Here is a 19380-nt window from a genome sequence, read left to right on the forward strand (position 1 = left end):
ACTCCCAAAAGTTTGATTTTTTTTTCTTTTTAATTTTCTGCAAATATATATGTGGAGGGAGACCCCCCACCTTACCCCTATACTTTTTTTATACACTTTACCCCCCCACAGCAGCTTCACCCTCAGCCCGTTTTGAGTTCCAGAGCAACATGGGCAAAGTGGCATACACTTTTCCTAAGGAATAAACACGTTTTGTATTGCACAGTTTGAAAAATAATAAAGATTATACCATATAAAAATGAAATAAGTGTGCACACAGGTGTTTAACCTCTGCGGTCCAGTCCCTCAACCCTTTGTCAGCTGCTTAGCTCCTTTGCTGAAAAAAACTGCCTGCTACCCTGCAGAGTGCTCTGGTCAGCCATGTTATATATGATATGATATGGCATTTATAACGCATCTATACACAATGTGTTGTTGACAGCTGCTCAATTCACCAGCTGTGATGCTGGCTGAGTGAAGTGTTCTGCCTTTTTATCTTGGATTCTCCATAATGCCCTACTACTGCATAGGAAAAACAAAATGTTGAAGAGCACCGCTAACTTCAATGAATTTCAATGAATCTTCAAGTACATTATGCATCGAACAAATTATAACCAATATCTGTTCATACCAGAATCCACCCCGGCACATGGTGGAAAACACGAACCAAACAAAAGACACAGAGGAAAACCTTCCTTGGTACTGGGTGTACCCCTTGCATTAATACCACGATACGTCGCTAATAACCTTTTCCTAAATTATAACATAGAAACCCTATACAAGATCACTGAAATGTGAAAGAGTCTCTGAATCATTTAATATAAACATAATCTTCTATTAAAATCGCTTTGAAAAAAAAACATAAATGTTGTTCATTAAACAAATCCTCTAATGAAGGGCACCTGGCACTTCCCTGATCTATCCAGGTAGACACATATATATAATGACAAAATGATCAGGGCGAGCCTGAATATACTGTGACCCAATATTTTAATGTGTTTACCTAATTGGGGACAGTAAACATAAATATTTAACAAATGGATGTGGTATAGTACGTTAAAAAAAATACAACGCAGGAAAATTATAAAACATATTACAAACATGAATTCTTCATACAATCTACAAGAGGTGACTCATGTGAATGCAGGATGACCCCTATACATAATCTGGGAGCCGTATAAGAATATACATGCTTAGTCAATTAGCTGGGTGGACAGTGTAGAAAATAAACACTGTATGGTTAAGCTGTCAAAATAACTGGGTCTCGACCTTTAGGAGCAGTTGAAACATGCTGTTGTTGGACCGGCCTTCATCAGGACGGTCCTTTGCAATGGAATCTCATTAAATGGGATCTCCTGTGATGGTTGATAAAAAATTCGTGCACATCAGAAATACATTTGAAATGCTGTGTATCTGGTATCTGGGAGTGGATGGTGCCTGGGTCACAGAACCGCTACATGACTGTGTCACGGTGAGGGACGGACTTGACAATGAGCCACTAATTGGAGATGCCAGCTTCCTGTTTGATGTAAGAAACCCCTCCTCTTCCGATCTCCTCCCTCACTCCCTCATCACGTGATTTCCTGTTCTTGTGGCCTATAGCAGACATCAGTAACTTGCAGGCTTCTTCCTAGGTGTGTGTCTGCCGCCAGTCCAGTGCTCTAGACTTTGGAGTGCTTTCCAGATTGACAACTCTATCTTATCCAGGTGAAGGATGACTGCAAGCCTTTTCCACCAAAAAGACATGAAGATGTTCCTAACCGTTTTTGTGTTCCTGCACAAAGTTTCATTTGTCACAGTTGTAATCTCCTCCTGTTTTGTTTATTCCAAACGCTCATACTTTACTTTATCGGCAAGCCTTCTGTGCAGTATTAAATAGGATATTCAGCACATTATTTCCAGTGCATTTTTAATAAGAATATAAAAATCAGCAACACTGATAAAGCGCAGACAAGGTAACTTAGAGTCAACTTGTGGTATTGATCTCCTGTTTTAGCGATACAGGGACGCAAAGTACGGACATGTTTCGTTTTAGGTCACTCACTTTACAGAACAGAACTAAGCGTAGATGCACAACGCTTTGACAGCCCTACACCTTTCTACTGCTGAATTGGTGTGTGGAATTTTCTTTAACAAAGAGAACATTCTGAAAGGTAACTTAATCATTAGTCAACAAGATGTCTGGGTGCCACTGGATACAAAATGATCCTTTAAATAGATCTGTTGTATTCATTGAGACTTTCACCCACCCCAAGTTACAAAAACTCGATCTAACAAATTAATCAATTACACGTCACCTTGTGCACTTTGATCACCATCAAAGAAATTGCTTCTCTTTTGATATTTTGCAGCTGGATACTTGCCTCAAAAATGTAAGGTTCCCATCCCTATTAGTCTTGTGGGCATTAGTCATTTAGAGGCTTGCAAGTGTAGGGGGTTCTCCGAGTAAAAGGCTAGTCAAACGATGGAAGGTGCTGGCCAACCTAGCTCCCCGACCCTTTCTGCAAGGTTTTGACATGACCCTTTACCACTTCTCCATATATCCTAACCTTTGCCCTTTCTCCTTTCTTCTTCCTCCATGTTATATGGTCTGCTTACCCGAGGCTGGCGCACAATATGCCAATTTCTCGTACAAAGTTACGGGTGCCGTAGAACAACTACGGTGATGATTGGTGCTGTATAGAATCTTTATACAATAACCTAATATGTTCAACTCAGAAAAGCCAACTGCCAATCAAATTGCTCAAACCACGCTTGGAGGCGCACACTCAAAAAAAATTGGATAACTTCTTTAAGTTATCTAAAGACTGGTATAGGCCTTGGTAAAAGAGTGTTACCACCTCTGAACTGAGAGATGTAAACTGCGGAGTGAGGTGTAGTAGGTGGTGGTAAAAGTGCTTCCACTATCACCAGCTTAGAGGTGGTGGGAGGCCACTTCCCACCTTGCTAGCAGTGCAATGGATCCAGCTTGTGGAAGAAATTCCACCAGGAAGATTTCTGTTACTGGCCTCACCTTACTGGCAAATTCTTCAAATTAGCCAGTTCCACATGTCCATATGCCTGACTTGCAAATAGGGGTGTTGCATCAGGGCTGCTTCTACCAGACCTCTGATCTGAGGACCCATCGATAATCTGTTTTCTTTCCAGATCCTCGAGCATGCTGAAGGCTACAGGGCTGATCCAGAGGAGATGATTTTCTTAATGTTTTTACTTTTCCTCGAGCATGCTGAAGGCTACAGGGCTGATCCAGAGGAGATGATTTTCTTATTTTCTTGATGTGTTCACTTTGGTTCCTGATCCTCTAGCATGCTGAAGGCTACAGGGTCGATCTAGAGGAGATGATTTTTTTAATGTGTTTACTTTGGTTCTGGGTCCTCTAGCATGCTGAAGGCTATCGAGCTGTTCCAAAGGAGATGATTTTCCTAATGTGTTTACTTTGGTTTCGGATCCTCTAGTATGCTGAAGGCTGCAGTGCTGGTCCAGAGGAGATGATTTTCTTAATGTGTTTACTTTGGTTCCGGGTCCTCTAGCATGCTGAAGGCTACAGGGCTGACCCAGAGGAGATGATTTTCTTAATGTGTTTACTTTGGATCCGGATCCTCTAGCATGCTGAAGGCTACATGGCTGATCCAGAGGAGATGATTTTCTTAATGTGTTTACTTTGGTTCCGGATCCTCGAGCATTCTGAAGGCTACAGTGCTGATCCAGAAGAGATGATTTTCCTAATGTGTTTACTTTGGTTCTGGATTCTCTAGCATGCTGAAGGCTACAGGGCTGATCCAGAGGAGATGATTTCCTTAATGTGTTTACTTTGGTTCCTGATCCTCTAGCATGCTGAAGGCTGCAGGGCTGATCCAGAGGAGATGATTTTCTTAATGTGCTTATTTTGGTTGTGGATCCTCTAGTATGCTGCAGTGCTGAGCCAGAGGAGATGATTTACTTTTGTGTTTTACTTTGGTTCCGGATCCTCTAGTATGCTGAAGGCTGCAGTGCTGATCCAGAGGAGATGATTTTCTTTTGTGTTTACTTTGGTTCCGGATCCTTTAGTATGCTGAAGGCTGCAGTGCTGATCCAGAGGAGATGATTTTCTTAATGTGTTTACTTTGGTTCCGGATCCTCTAGTATGCTGAAGGCTGCAGTGCTGATCCAGAGGAGATGATTTTCTTAATGTGTTTACTTTGGTTCCCGATCCTCTAGTATGCTGAAGGCTGCAGTGCTGATCCAGAGGAGATGATTTTCTTAATGTGTTTACTTTGGTTCCGGATCCTCTAGTATGCTGAAGGCTGCAGGACTGATCCAGAGAAGATGATTTCCTTAATGTGTTTACTTTCGTGTCTTATTGTAGTTGTTTTTGGAAAGTTTATATGGTAGTCGTTGTGCTGCTTGGGTCTGTGGAGTTCAGTTTAATCTTTATTGCTACTTGATGTCCTTTATTTGTGAATGCATTTATCCACTTTTTGTTTTGTGGGTGTTATGTTCTATTTATAATTGGTGTAGCAGCCAAACATGGTCACCATTCCCTGCAACCGTGCATTGTGAGATGTCAATTCCTCTCTTCTTCTATCGCAGCCTGAGAATCATCCTGATAGTGTGAGTGAGAAAGCTGATGATTGGATGGTGGTGGTGTAGATGATGAAAAGATGATGCCCGACCCAAAGATGTCAGTGAGTCCAGTGTCCTGTCATCAGCATGTGCACGCACATACGGTTGAGGCATAAGGCACTAAGACTGCTGAGGTATCAAGGATACCTCGGCGTGGCTATATCAAGGCAAGTGAAACCCTCTGATGTTATCAATCCTACGGGTGTGAGTTTGCATGAAAGTGCTGGGAGGTCTTTTAATATCGGAGGCCAAAATCATGGAATGTCAGACTACATTGAAGAGTGGCAAGTTTTTAACCATTCATTCATTGTGTACGATGGCCCTTCTTTATCAGTTTCAGTGTTCGTACAGGGACACGTATAAGACTTTCCATCCCGTAGAATCACACCTGTGTAGAAGAGCTTGGAAGCAATTAGATTGCTGTATTCACATCCGCTGATTCTGGACATCATGACCTTCATTATCACATCCGCAGGTCTCATGCTCTGTGCAACAGCTGATGATGCCCTGTCAAGCCAAAGAAGGGCATGGCCAGATCCCTCCCCAGATCTTTGGGGTCCCCGTCCATGAGCGCAGGGAAAGTAATGTCAATGTCCGGCATTATCCACTTCGTGTTAAAAACAAGCCTTGGCAAAGCCAACAGTTCTGATTATTCTTTAGGCATGTGATAGGCATTTGCCAGGCACTGTGATAATGGTATTAACTGGGCAATAAATGGAAACAGTTGGAAAATGGTGTGAGTTCCTGGGCATATGATAGCTGTGCATGGCAAATGGCTATCCAAAGCCTATAAAAAAACGGTTAGCGTTGCCAATGCTCAATTTAAAAGGAACTCAGAGCACAGAACATATGCAAGGACAAGCATGTTGCTCATAAATCAAAAGGCTGAAGCCACACGCGTTTCAGACATTTTGTATTACACCATGAGCTGACTTTTGCTACCATTGCCTTTCAGAAGACTGCTTAGATAACAATGCAGCCCAATTGAAGCCCCCCATCATTTGAAGTTACTAAGTAATAGAGCTAACTCACAGATGCGAAATGGGTGTGCTTTTGTTAGGGAAGTCTGGGTAGTGGGAGCGAATGGCAGTAGTGCTTAGCATTTCCATAGGTGGTCAATGAGATGGTAAAAAGCCGAACACCTACAGAGTGTACCCCTCCTCCTTTTTCATCCCCTTCTATCATTGCACCTATGCCAATAGTTTTAGCTTTATAGGTGCTTCAAAGTACCACCTAATACCAAAACTAAAAAGAGCATCCAACCAAAAACGAATCAAAGATCTAACTGCCCCAGCAAATCTGTTTTAAAAAAATCACCAACTCTGATAAATATCATTTTACAATTTATTAAATTTATTTGTTTGCGTATCCTGCATTCATTTTAGTTTTCACATTTCTGGATAAGGTTCCTAAAAAACTCTTAACAATCGTTTAGTTAGCATGATACTTAGAAACATCCTCCAAGGAACAGATTTTTCCTTTGGCGCTTGACACCACAATATGGAATCCACCCACGATTCCTGGTGTACAACTACCTAGGAAAAACTTGCAAAGAGAACCTTTCCTTACTGGAGGGTGAACCCACTCCAGGAAAGCATCTCGGATCCTTACTGTGAAAGAGAAACCTCTGTTTTCAAAAGAAGCATTATCCGGCTGCTTGAATGCCCCAATGAGTGTATTATGAACTCTACCAAAGACTTTGTAGTTTCCTCTGAACCTTTAGACTCTCCATGAAATCACCCACCACTCCTGATTCATATTGTGAAAAAAACACAAGACCTGTAGGAACAATGTCCAATAAACCGCTCTGATTTTCTGGAGCTGCCTCTGCACCAGGGTTCTCCATGAGAACACCCAGAGGGCAGTCTCAACAGTGAGGTGTTGTCCTTTAAGGTAGACGGCCCAAAGCTGGGGAGTATGTTGCAGGCAACTGCCTTGTCCTTAGTTTCAGGGTTCAGAGACTCTCTGGCGCTTCCTACCTAGAAAGCTTGCTGCAGAGTCTAGCTGGGCACGCTGTGTGCTGGCTGGGTACTGGTTCTAGAGCTGTTGGAGGGTCCTCTGGATTCGGCATAACCCTCTGTTCCCTGGGAGATGTTTAGGGGAGGGATCTTGCTTCCCACTTGGTCGTCCTGGCCTTCCTTCACTGGCAGAAGATGTAAGGCACTCTGTACCTTCAGCCAGGGTCCAATGATGAGTTCTTCCTTCAGCTTCTGGTGAATATGATCTGCCAAAAGAGGGGCACGGCCCTCTTTTAAAGCCAAATGGGCCACAGTGATTGGTGTATGCTAGGCCTACCTTAATGAACCAATCCTGGGTCCCCACCAACAATCTCCTGTATGCGTGAGGTCATAACCAGAATGATTTGGAACAGAAAAGGTAAAGGGGTGAAAACATGTAATACTACATCCCACCCATCATCCGGTCTGTTGTGAATCAAATGTTCTCTCTGGTTAATGGAGCTCTTTGTGGCTCCTGAGTAAAGCAGCAGGTCTCCCTTGAAGTTGCAACGAGAGCCGACTTTCTGGCTCCATCAAACCACATACTCATAGCTTCTGAACAGGGATGACTACTATAAACATGCAGCGCCAGGCATGACATTTTACTGTTAATTGATACTGAGGGCGGGAGCTGGCATCAGTTTGACATGGTGTATATGAAAGGGTGTTGGAGTTTCCTGTCTCCTCTGTTAGCCTCTACAGCTAGGCCCATGTCGGCCTGTTTGAAATACTTTCTGATTAGTATGCAAATTGCTGCCACCAGCTTTAGGGCCCATTAAAAGGATAGGGCAGGTCCATGGAGCATTTGTTAGGTAATTAGGCTGGCCATAGCGGGTGGGGGGACATTTGGCCCTCCCCCTTCTGCAGATGCCTCGTGCACTCCTCCTCTAATATAATAACTAAATATGACAGGGGGACTGCGCCTGTAGGCTGTGTCCACCCAGAGTACACAGGTCTATGCATATGTAGTCCAGTGTGCATAGGAAAATGTGTGCGGGTTAGCCCCACACATTGTCCAGAGGTTGATCTACCATCATTTTATTTCATTTAAAATTTCAAAAAAGCCCAGGCGAACGCACACCCACCGTGCGGATGTTCGAATTTCTCACAGTGGCACCTCAGAAGCAGTGGTCACTGGACAGGGGGACTAAGAGGAGGAGACCGGTAAGAGGGGAACCAGGAGACTGGCAGAAGTAGAGAGCTATAGCAACAAGCAAGCATAATATCAGGACAGCAACACGAACAGGGGAGCCTAGGAGACCTTGAGGGAAGACACAAGGATGGGCTGGCACGAAGTGGAGGCATAGAGGAAGAGAGAACAGAGGGAAGGATGGCAGTAGAGCAGGCTGACTGAGTCCAAGGATCAGGGTAATGCAACCAGCACTGCAAAGCGCATTACGATGGGTCTGGTATCTAGAGTGCTGTATTTAAATCCCTTGTTTAAATCCCCTTAGCAATGTGGAGGCGAGGCTGGAGCTTCCTGAAGGGTTGCCACAGCAACCAATGACGCCTGCCAGAGCATGCATTCGCAAAAACATGGCACCGGGCCCCGGCGTTCATGCGACAACGGCAATATGGCTGCGCCCATGGTTTGCTGGGTGGGGAATGAAAGGCTGCTGCAGCAACCCATATGCTGCTGTTTGCTAAGAGCTGACCAGCTGCCTAGTTTCTGGTTCCGCCGCCTCCAACAAAGGCAAACCCTCCATCCAGGTAAGTCCTAGCCGCGACAGTCAAATCGTGGCGTGACAGTTTGTGAGCGCCAATATTAATTTTCCTTTGGAGCGGTGAGTGTGATATGTTTGCCTATGAGCTCTGCACAGACTAACTGCTGACATGGTTGATAATAATAATAATAATAATAATTTTGCATTTATATAGCGCTACAAACCCTCAGGTATCTGAGCGCTGCTTATTATTACCCACGGTGTGTGGTGCACATTTATCGACCTCGGAAGGATGAAAGGCTGAGTTTGGATGAAAGGATTCGAACCTACGTTAGCTCTACTCGCTGTGCCACTTGACCGGGTGGCGATGATGTGAGCCACTGTTCCCTGTGGCAGTGCCACTAAAATGTGTTGGAGTGAGTGGCACAGTATGTGTACTATGCCTTGGGCATATTTAGTAATGTTTTGCAATAAGTCTCACCACATAAAGGTACTCATCTCAAACTTGAGAGTGAGTTCGCCAATCTACTCTTCCCTCCTTTCGGGATTAGGTCTCCTCGGTACTTGAATCTTCAAAGTGTGCCTATCCTTTCCCGCAGAGCTGGAATACGTGTTGGTGTAGTCGTCTCACCCCAGAGGTAGCATTGTCAAGAATAGTTGCTGCGCCTCTACCCTGTGGCAGATCCAGTAAAACGTGTACCTGTGAGTCTGTGTCCTTTGCTACATCCCGAGTCCTCCACATAGATCCCAGACAGCACTCCTCTAGCACTCATCACATGTGATGAAGATAACCCATCTTATCTGTTCACCTTGAAGGGTTCCTTATATAGCTTACAGTTTCCACACTAGCCCATGTGTGTCTAAAGGCCTGTCCATTCTGTGTTTCCCTAGGATGCTGTGACCATATGCACTCTGGGAGTTGGAACAGCGTTTGGGGAGTCAATCCTCGACAACACGCCACGTCACGCTACAATTGTTACACGGGAGTACAGTGAGCTTCTGCGTATCGAACAGAAGGACTTCAAAATACTGTGGGAGGTAAGACTAAGGCCTTCACTGTTTGATTTCATGACTTAGGTGCAGTAAATTGACTCTGATATAGAAACGGACCTCATCTTGTATTCTCGGCTCGCACTGGGGGCCTGTGTTTATCATGAAGGTCTTAAAAGTAAGTCCGCAAACTGTTTTTTTTCAATGACTTTGTCTGTGACATCTTAACGATGGGAGATGCTGAGGGTCCAGCTAAAGGCGGGAGTTATATAATCACCCCAAATAAGGCTGAGATTTGTTTTAAAAAATAGTCACATTTTTGATGAAGATTTATGTATGGTTAACTTCTTTCAGAGGTTTGTACATCCGTTTAGAACCAACTTGGCTGATTTTTTTTATATAACGGGTGCTTATGGGTGAACTCTTTTGTACAAAGTTTTCAAGGAGAAGACGGTTTGATGTAGCAGTCAGGTTGCTAGGTTTATCATGCACGAGCATTCTCCTCTGTTAGAAATAACCCCATTGGCTCATTTTCTCAGGACCTCCAATGCATGCACTTGTGTCCAAAATATGTGGAGTGCAATAGTCTTTGATGTTTATTTCGCCTTCTGTGTATCTAATTGAATGGTAGATACGCCCCTATTGCATAAGCGTTTAGGTGGCTAAACTCTCCGCCATGTAGCTCTAACGTTTTTGTATACTAAGTCAGCCCCAGAAACCACTTGTTGTAGTGATAGTACTTGCGTGCAGTTATTTACTCACTCGTTGGGTTTAATTGGGATATAGGTACCATGTTTAAGTACTCACATATCAAAAACCCTGCAGCAAATAGAAAACAACCATGGGCTACTCAACCAGTCAAATAGTAAAACCCAGTTGTGTTTTCTGGATGATCAATCAAAAATATGCAAATAATCTGGACTAACATTTATGATATGTAAACATTTCTTCATCTCACTCATAGTGGACATCTTTGCTATTTGGTGGCTCGAAAAGACCTGCCCTTTTAAAACAACAAAAATCAGTTTTCTGTTCATTTATATTGGAGTAGATTTCCATATCTCAAGATGATCATTGTTTTAAATGTTATTTGGAGCCTTCATATACTGCATAGCCAGCTTCAGTGAGCATTGGGGTGCTGTGCAAAGTTCATAGAAAGAAGCCATGAAGGGCATTATGCACACACGTTATATATTTTTTGGGGGTATGGATCCCTAATTACATGATGACTCACAGATCAAGATTGAATTATCAGAGGGCACCGGTAAAGCCCCTGATCTGTTCGGCACACGCGTCGTGTGTGGATATATACTTCTGAAGAGGTGCAGCATCAGTCCTATTGAAGGATGGATGCAGGGAGCCCGATCTGGATCAAGATGTCACTCTAGAACAGGGTTATCCAACTCCAGGCCTCGAATGCCAGAATCCTGACAGGTTTTCTGGATATCCCTCATGAATATTCATGGAAATCAATGTGCATGCATTTAGAATCATTGTATGCAAAGGTATCGCATGAATATCAATGAGGGGTATCCTGAGAATCCAACATCTTTGTAGCCCTCGAAGCCTGGAGTGGGGCAAACCTGCTCTAGGGCAGAGATTGACACATTTTGGTTCAGGGTGTTTTCTTTTTTGTAGTTCTCGAACTCCAGTGTGGTTGTGCTTTCCTTCTGTGATGTAGTTTCAGGGTTAGATGTTGCCATTGTTAGTGAGGTAGGATTTTTGTAGTCATTATAATTTGTAGATGATGCAGTAGGAACCTATGTCTGCCTGCGTGTGTCACTGCCCTACTGAAAGCAGCGCAAGGTTTTCCAGGCACCCCGTCTCGTCTCTGAGTGGACAGGGACGAACGTCAGTTAACTATTGTATCTGCGTCACATTCCTCTGTGCCATGTTAGCACATGACACAACAGAAGACCTGGAGGAGTCTGAGTGGGGGACCTATGTTTCATGAGTGACTTACCTTTGTCAGAGTTTCCTGCAAGAACTTGTGAACCAGTGCAAGAGAAGAAGTCTCAGTATTTCTGGCAGAGGTTACCCGCGTTTTTATGCAACTACCGTCTGTGCTATGGACACCAGAAATACGTCTCTGTCTCACACATGCCGGGGCCAGAACGATAATGTAAGTCTGTGCGCCCTTGGGAGGTTTCAGGGAAATGGTCCTTGTAGTAAGACCTGCTGTTTCCATATGTGGCTTTCAAGGATGCCCGATGAAAGCTCCCAGGATTGTTGTATGTGAGGTTCCTCTGAGCAGCCCTCTGTAGTTTGCATTCTGCTACATGAAGCTACCAAAACAGAAAAGACAGAATGGTGCAGTACCAACCTTTTCAGGCTTGATAAAAGACATCCCTGCTGTGCTGCATGAAGGCGGGACTCTGGTTGCATGTACCAGTTTGCCCAGAATCCTTGGGGTCAGCTCCCACACACATCTGAAATGCTCAACCAGAAAACCGGGAAAAGGCAATGGAATACAGCGGCGGCCTTACTCTTCACCCTAAGAGCTCAGATGCCACATAGGGCCCCATTCTCATGCTTGCTGTATGAACCCATTAAAGCGTCTCAACTCTGGTGTGTTCCCCCTGCCCTGTGATTATGATCCCTCTCTATGGTTCTATGAAGGTTTGCAGATTTCTTTCCTACTTCATTTTTTAATGTATTTTTTTTTTGCCGAATGGGATCTTCACAGAAATATTTTCTATGTACCATACCCAAACTTACCATCGCAAAAAAGTGGTAAAATAAATCCACCGAAAATTCAATCGGTAAAGTTGCCATTCAGTAAAAGTGGGCTAACCATCTCTACACACAGCAGTAATGAATCCCAGCCAGAATGTGGTGATGGACGAGTGCATAGGATCCTCTGGGGTACTTCTGCCTTTCACTGCAAGCATGCAGTGCATCCTGGCAGGGACGTCATTTCACCAAAATGCCTGGGGCCGCGGAAGTGACATCACATGACCCTTGACCTCGGATGACATCACAGGAAGTGATGCCATTCGACCCCACCCCGAAGTGACATCACGGGAAATGACGGAACACAAACTTTCACCCCTCGACAAAACAGGAAGAGGCATCACATAGCATTGGTTCTGAGTACACTACGAACAATATGGTTACGATGTCACTGTAAATTGATATACATTTCATGTAAGAATGGATCACCATATGTATTGTTAATATCAGTGTGTATAGGCCCATATTACCAAATCACTGTGAATGCAAGCAGACGTCCAAGGCCAAACGATATTGATGTGTTATATAGCACTTATGCTTAGGCGCTTCATATACAACAAATATACATACAATATCTCCCAACCTGTGTTGGTACACATTTATCAACCTCAGCAGGATGAAAGGCTGAGTTGGCCTTGGTGGAAGTCGAATCTGCAACCTACAGATAACCACGCATTGCAGCAGCCGGCCCTCAACCCACTGACCTATCTTACCGACTATAGCAATCAGAAAACCAGCCCCTCCAGAAACAAAGAGCCACATGCTGCTGGCCACAGCCCATGTGCCGCAATCTAAAAAAAGGGGTAGCAAAGGAGACCCCTCGGATAGTAATGGAGACCTCATGGGTCGCAGTTGAGGCCCCTGGAGGCCCTTAAATGGCATTGATGCATCCTGGGGATCTCTAATAATAATAATAATAATAGCTTAGCATTTTTTATAGCGCTACGACCCTCCGGTATCTGAGCACTGCTTATTATTACCCATGGTGTTTGGTGCTCATTTATCAACCTCGGAAGGATGAAAGTCTGAGTTTGGCCCTGCCGAGATTCGAACCTGCATCAGCATGCTCTGCACAGATGTCAAAGCGAGCGCTCTACTCGCTATGCTATCGGACCGGCTACAATGATGGTATCTATGTCATGTAAGTCGGCCCAAGGAGTGCTTTCCTCGCCTTGTGCTGGAACGATATAGTTGATAGTGAGTCGAATATATTTTTAAAGTACTTCACCCAGGCGGCTTCTCCTATGCTATTCAGGAGCGCATCGTCAATTGAGGCTTCTGTAGATCTTTTGGGTTGTGACCACTCACCATCCTCCACATCTCCTCCGAGTCCTGCTGGAATAGCATCAGTCGATGGCCTTTGACCCAGGACCCGTATTTCCCTGTCGCTTCTGACGCTATACCTCTGTTAATTTGTTTTTTTTTGCCTTAATGCCGTTCTTTACATTTTTTGCTAAATGTGTCTTTTTTCCACCAAAATCTTATTGAACTTATGATTTTTAGGTTTTGATGGCATTCTGAGTTATTCGCATTGATTTTATAAGTCATAAGCACCGGCTGATAATCGATTTGAAGGTATTTCCAATGCGAGGTTGCTTGCACCTTCTGCGTCGTTATAGTTTCTAGTGAGTTCTTTGATGTTTCTTGCACTCAGCTTGAGGGGGTTTCCCTTGATTTTATTTTCGATTTGGGTGTGCATTTTAGTTTTTGAATAGATAACAACGTCCATGAGGTGGTTAGTAGATTATGGTCACTTGCATTGGTTTTCATGACCTCGAAAGACGTTCTTAAAGGCAGGACAGCACGGGATACAAAGATGTAGTCAATTGTTGCAAAAAACTCATCTCTTTCCCATGTCGGGACACGGTCCGACATGTTGCATTTAGATCGCCACAGATGACTATGTGGGTCGCTTGGTGGTCAGCATATGCTTAGTCGATGGCTTTTTCCATCATCTGAAGATAGCTATTGTTTGCCAGCAGTTGAAGGATCCAATAAGTGTTCATAATTTTCACTGGCGTAAGAACCCTTTTTCCTGTTTGGTTGATTTGATGCTCCCAGTTTACGAGGATTACCAGCAGAAATAAGTTTGCTACAAGGATTTCTTTCACGTGCAGACCACCACCAGAGAGGGCAGCCGAAATTAGACCTGAGGAACCTGAGGAGGGGCGAACTTTCTCCCCTTTTTGATCCGGTGAAATGGCAAGATCGTATCCGTCCAGAGTTGGTTTTTTAACCAGCCAAGTTTCTTGGAGGCACAGTATGTCAAATGCCCCCAGGTCCACACCCCCGGGTACCGTCAAGTGTTGGAAGCCTCTTGTATTCCAGGAGCCCAATCTCAACACTGTTTGCGTCGACATTTGATGGTCGATATGCTCCAACTTTTGACCTTGGTGTTGAAGAATTTCGCACCTCGGTGGGCGTGCAAGCCCCAGTAGCTGGCTCTCGTTAGAGGAAGTCCCCGTGGGACCCGGGCTCACCCACCCCTGCCTGGCACAGAGCCTGCAGTCTGGTGCACACCGCAGAATCCCCTGCGCACACTGGCCTGGCTGCCAGTGCCGCCGCGAAGCTCTGTGTGCATGCACGTTAAGGAATCGTGCCGTTTTGCAGGTTAAGAAAAAAACACGGCCAATCCACTAAAATGTATCCTCCAACATGGAAGGGAAGGGAGACGCCTGGCGGCGCTCAAGTTCCTGCACCCATGCGATGACTGGTGCAGGGCTCACATGTGGATGCTGTAAATCTGGTGCTGCTCTGGAGCAAAACCAGTTTTCCATGTTTTCTCTCAGCTTTTGCTATCTGGGTGTATGTCCCCAAGGGAACTCTTACAATTCTGTCATTGGACTTTTTGGACTTGTGATGCTGTTTTTGCCAGGGTCGGAATGGGGCATACGTTTGTCTCGAGCACCAATGAAAAAGTGGCCCACAGTTGCAAATGGCGATTAATTCCTTTTGTGACAGACTGCTTGAGTAGTACCCACGGGGGAGGTTTGTTCTATAAAATGTGAAGCAATTGGCCATTTTAAAGAATATTTATTAAGCAACACTGGTCAGAACTACTAGCCTCATGGTGAAGTAACTTATCAAACCAAAAAGTGGCCCACTTTGACACAAATGTTTCCAGATTCAGCTGAATTTTGAGGTCTAATCAGATAACTGTCCAAATAAAGTCCCTCATCAAAGAAATGTTACCTCCTGCTCGCCCTCTGTGGATATCTGCCCACCTGGGCCTTCTCAAACACCTCCACATATGCCTACTCCTATTCCTCCTCTGGCTCTTTCCACTACATGGTCTCAGGAGAACCTCTCAGGGTACCAACCCCTCCTCCTCCGGATCCTATACCTGATAGTGTTGGAGGTTCCGGCACGGTTAGAGACCTCCCTTGTTTTGCCAGAATAGCTTAAACAAGTGGGCTCAGACAAAGAAACAGAGAGGATGACTTTCCTTCTGCTGCAACATTCTTCCACAACCATGTTGCAGGTATTTCTTTACTTCTGTGTATCCCTTACCTCCTAATAATGAATCTGAGAGGTGAGTACTGGCCCAAGTTTTGGTCATGCAATCAGAAGTATTATCAGGTATTACTTTTAAAAAGGCTGTGCTCGCATTGGCCACCAAAACATGTCAAAAACCTCACTGAGGCACAGTATAGACACGTTTCCAAGGACTGCCCTCAGCTATGGCTCTTCCCCAGCCTCTTTGTTCGTTGGTGGCTGCTGTGATTAAATGGACTTCTTGGCCATGATAACAGTGTGGAGCAAAGAAAACAAAGTCTTAAAGGGAAAACCAGCACAACCCGTGGAAGGCCAAGCCAGGAGAGGCAGCAATTATAATCTGACTATGATGTCACACAACAGTTAAATCAAAGGGTTTGGCCCAGGTCTCTTATTATGTGTCAAATTTCAGGGTGCAATTGTGATAACACATTGTGGATCAGAGGTAGTGTGCAATGTTCATTGGAATATCTGGAGGGTGTCTTGTGACCAGCAGATGGTCCTCATGTGCACTCTGATGTGATGAGCTCACACTTGAGCCAGAAGAACCTGAAGTGTAACACTGCATGCAGCGTTCCATAGCAGCAGCTCGAGCAGTGTTCAAATGATACGAGAGCGGTCCACAAGTAGGAACCTCAAATGGTGTGGAGCAGAAGAATTATAGGTATGTTCAATTGATGTGCTAGTGGAGTGGAGCAATGTGCCTGCTACCAGGGTGAGGGGTGACCGAAAGTGTACATAAAATCAAACAATGCCAAAAGGTGCTTCAAATATGACCCCCTAAGGCCCATGTCCACACACCTGGCCCGCCGGTCCTTGCATACAGTCATGTGAACCCTAGAGTCCAGTCACAATGGCACAGTCACCATCCCACTCTTGTCCTGGACTCAAGAACAAATACCCAGATGCGTAGATAAGGGTCCCAGAAGGCCAGACCGTTCACTGGCAGAGCCATAGCGTGGGTGTAAATGGACAATGCAAGACCTCGACATGGCACAGAAGTAGGCTATATCAGGGAGCCTAGTTTGTTGATCTCCAATAGGGTTACTGGAGGGAGATGAGGAGAGTCTCTCGTTGCAAAAGATGAAAAGATGAGAGCAGCCAACGGTGATGTCGTTTGGACGATGGTTGAGGGGGAAGTGAGCTCTGAAGACAGGGACTGTGAATCTAGGGTTTAGGAGAGTGACGCAGGGATGAGGTTGCAGAGGGGTTTTGCCCCAATTTGATAGGAAGCAGAAAATGATATCAAACAATTTTGATATCTTTTTTGTATAAAATTGTATATACAAATTAATATACAAAATAATATATTAATATTTATGATATACACATTTATATTAAAAGCAATATCAAAAATCACATTTTTGTGAATAGAAATGTATATAACCATTAATATTTTGCATATACAATTTCTATATACATTTTTTTTGTATTTTTGTATAAAGTTGCCAACAAAAATGATATCAAACATTTTTTATAATAATTTTGACACACAAATGTATTTCAATGTTATGTATTGGGGTTTCTCCTAAAGCCTGTTATAAATAGTTACCATAAGTAGTCCAAAAAGGAGCGCACACCGGGCAAGAAGTAATGCTGTGCGAATGAATCTCGGCAATGCCATTTGCGCAACATTTATGATCTTTGGCAAATACTGACTTCACATTGCACACATATGAATACAATCTGATTATTTCACACAATAAAAATATTTGAGCAACTTTATCGGCGCTGTGAAACAAAAACACTGCATTGTGTGCATGCAAATATGCTGCATCACAAATGGACAATTTTATTCCTGGCATTTCAAGAATGTGACTTGAACAAGGTGCAGTCAGGATTTATTTTGTGGAAAGACTTTGGCTTTTTTTTTAAACTGAATGTTTGGGACAGCTATAAGGGCGGGGGTGAGCCCATAAAAATAAATATATAAAAAATTAAATATTAACTAGAAATGCATTCTTTGCAGGACATGAAAATGTTTGCACCGTCAGAGACTCTGGGAAATTCCAAACTCGTCATTCCTAAAACCTAATTGTTGCTATACTGGGTTGCTGATTTTGCTGTCTTGACCTCATACTTTACACACTTTAATATTGAAGTGTCTGATTGATTATGTAGCTGTGCCATAAAGACTTACAAAACCCTATACACATTTTCAACCTGTTCCCAAGGGCAGAGCCACAAAGCATTCTAAGCTCTATGAAACATATTTAATCACCCTGCCTCAAAAAGGGCCTAAATATCAATAAATACAGTATCACAGGGCCTTAGCTGCATGCTTGAATAAAACCAATCATTTTTAGAATAATACATAAACCAATACATTAAAGCACATATCTTAAAATACCCCCGTGCTCACCTTTTTAATGTTTTTGAAACCAGCTCGACTAAACACCAGTCCCAGTATACAATCAACAGCTTTGCAGGGGATCTCCCGGAGCTACGATCAAATCCAGAGAAATAACAAGGTTCCCCGCAGAGTTACAATCCGCTCTTCCAAGTTAATTAGTGGCACTGCAGGGGATCATCAGGACACCACTCTGACAGAAATCCCAAGCCCAGGCAAAGCAGTACCCCTCCTGGAGTCAGCTTCCGCCTTTTAAAGGGTGAACATACTTACCTTTTCCTGTCCCCTTTTCTTATCAACAACACACAGAATTCTATTTCTGCTTACTTTGCAGAAATGGGGTTTGTAATAAATCTATTTGTAAAGTAAGCAGTAGTTTGTTTGTGCCTACACCTCTTTGCGCCAAATTTCTGATCTGAATGAAGAAATTTGGCGCAAAGAGGTGTAGGCACAAACAAACTACTGCTTACTTTACAAACGGAGTTGAGGGACTCTATGTCGCCGTTTTGACCTACACCCTTGCGACACAAGAATAAAATAAGACAACCATTGCTAACCTTAATAGCACTGACATACGGGTCGCGAGAGTACACCTTATGAGATCCCCACTCAAGAAGTTCCTCACTCAGTTGATTGTAATAAATCTAATCGTAGCTGATTCCTGGATCCAAGCTGGGTCCAGAGGCACTGTGCATTATCAACAAAGCACAGCATTCTATTTCATGCATACTCTGCAATAATTAGAATTTGGCACCTTAGATTGGGACTAATTAGCTTCGTGTATCCTCATAGCAACATCTAAAACTAAGCTCAGCCTGCATCTGTTTCCCATGCCATTGTTCTGTCATATGTTCAAAATAGCTTTGCTGCTTACCGTTGGGTTTATTTGATTAACAAATGTCTGCGTTTATTTTCCTGGGTTGTGTTTACACAGCTGTCACAGAACATCCTGTTTTCTGGTGAGCTAAATATCTAGATCCATCTGTGTTTTTTGCTGTCCGCACGTGCCTTGGTGTGAGTCATCAGAATTTCTGGGATTCTTGGCATTCCATTGTGTATTAATCATATGTAGGTGAGCAGTACCAAACCCCCTCCTACAGCAGTGCTGTTTCACAGCTGTTTAGCTGCATCATTCCCCTGTTACATGCTGTTTGCCTGGCACAGAGCGACACATGCAAGCTGCTCAAGAGGTGCTGTAGACAATAGTTTGACTTTTGTATGGGTTCTGGAAGCACAATTTACTTAAAACGTGAACTGTTTTTCATTATTTAAAAGAAACACGCCTTGCCAAAAGCAATTGTTTGAACTTTTGTACCGGCTGTGGGAAGCACATTTTAGTTATAAAGTGAATTCACTTACGGCTACCGTGCCAATCTCGATTTACCTTCTGTAACAAAGCTATATCCATCTATACTCACTCTCTAGTCCATGTCCTTGAGATTATAAAATTATGACGTCATCTATACTATATAGACCTTATGTCCAGTTCATATAACATTAATGTACATTTTGATATCATTTCTTTGGGAAACTTTAAATAAAAAATGCATACAAACATTTTATATAATAC

At 43.6% G+C, this 19380-nt stretch overlaps 1 protein-coding gene across 2 annotated transcripts in view; it reads left to right on the forward strand.

Annotated features, from left to right (window-relative positions):
• The window catches only part of RAPGEF4 (Rap guanine nucleotide exchange factor 4), a 1521174-nt gene that overhangs the window by 262556 nt on the left and 1239238 nt on the right, over positions 1-19380 (forward strand). For both annotated transcript variants that reach the window (XM_069616226.1, XM_069616227.1), the window contains exon 4: positions 9134-9280. In XM_069616226.1, the coding sequence (XP_069472327.1) occupies positions 9134-9280 (147 nt within the window). The remainder of the gene's footprint in view (positions 1-9133; positions 9281-19380) is intronic.

The sequence above is a fragment of the Ambystoma mexicanum genome, chromosome 9 (genome assembly GCF_040938575.1).
Source record: "Ambystoma mexicanum isolate Mex_15411 chromosome 9, UKY_AmexF1_1, whole genome shotgun sequence".
Lineage (NCBI taxonomy): Eukaryota > Metazoa > Chordata > Amphibia > Caudata > Ambystomatidae > Ambystoma > Ambystoma mexicanum.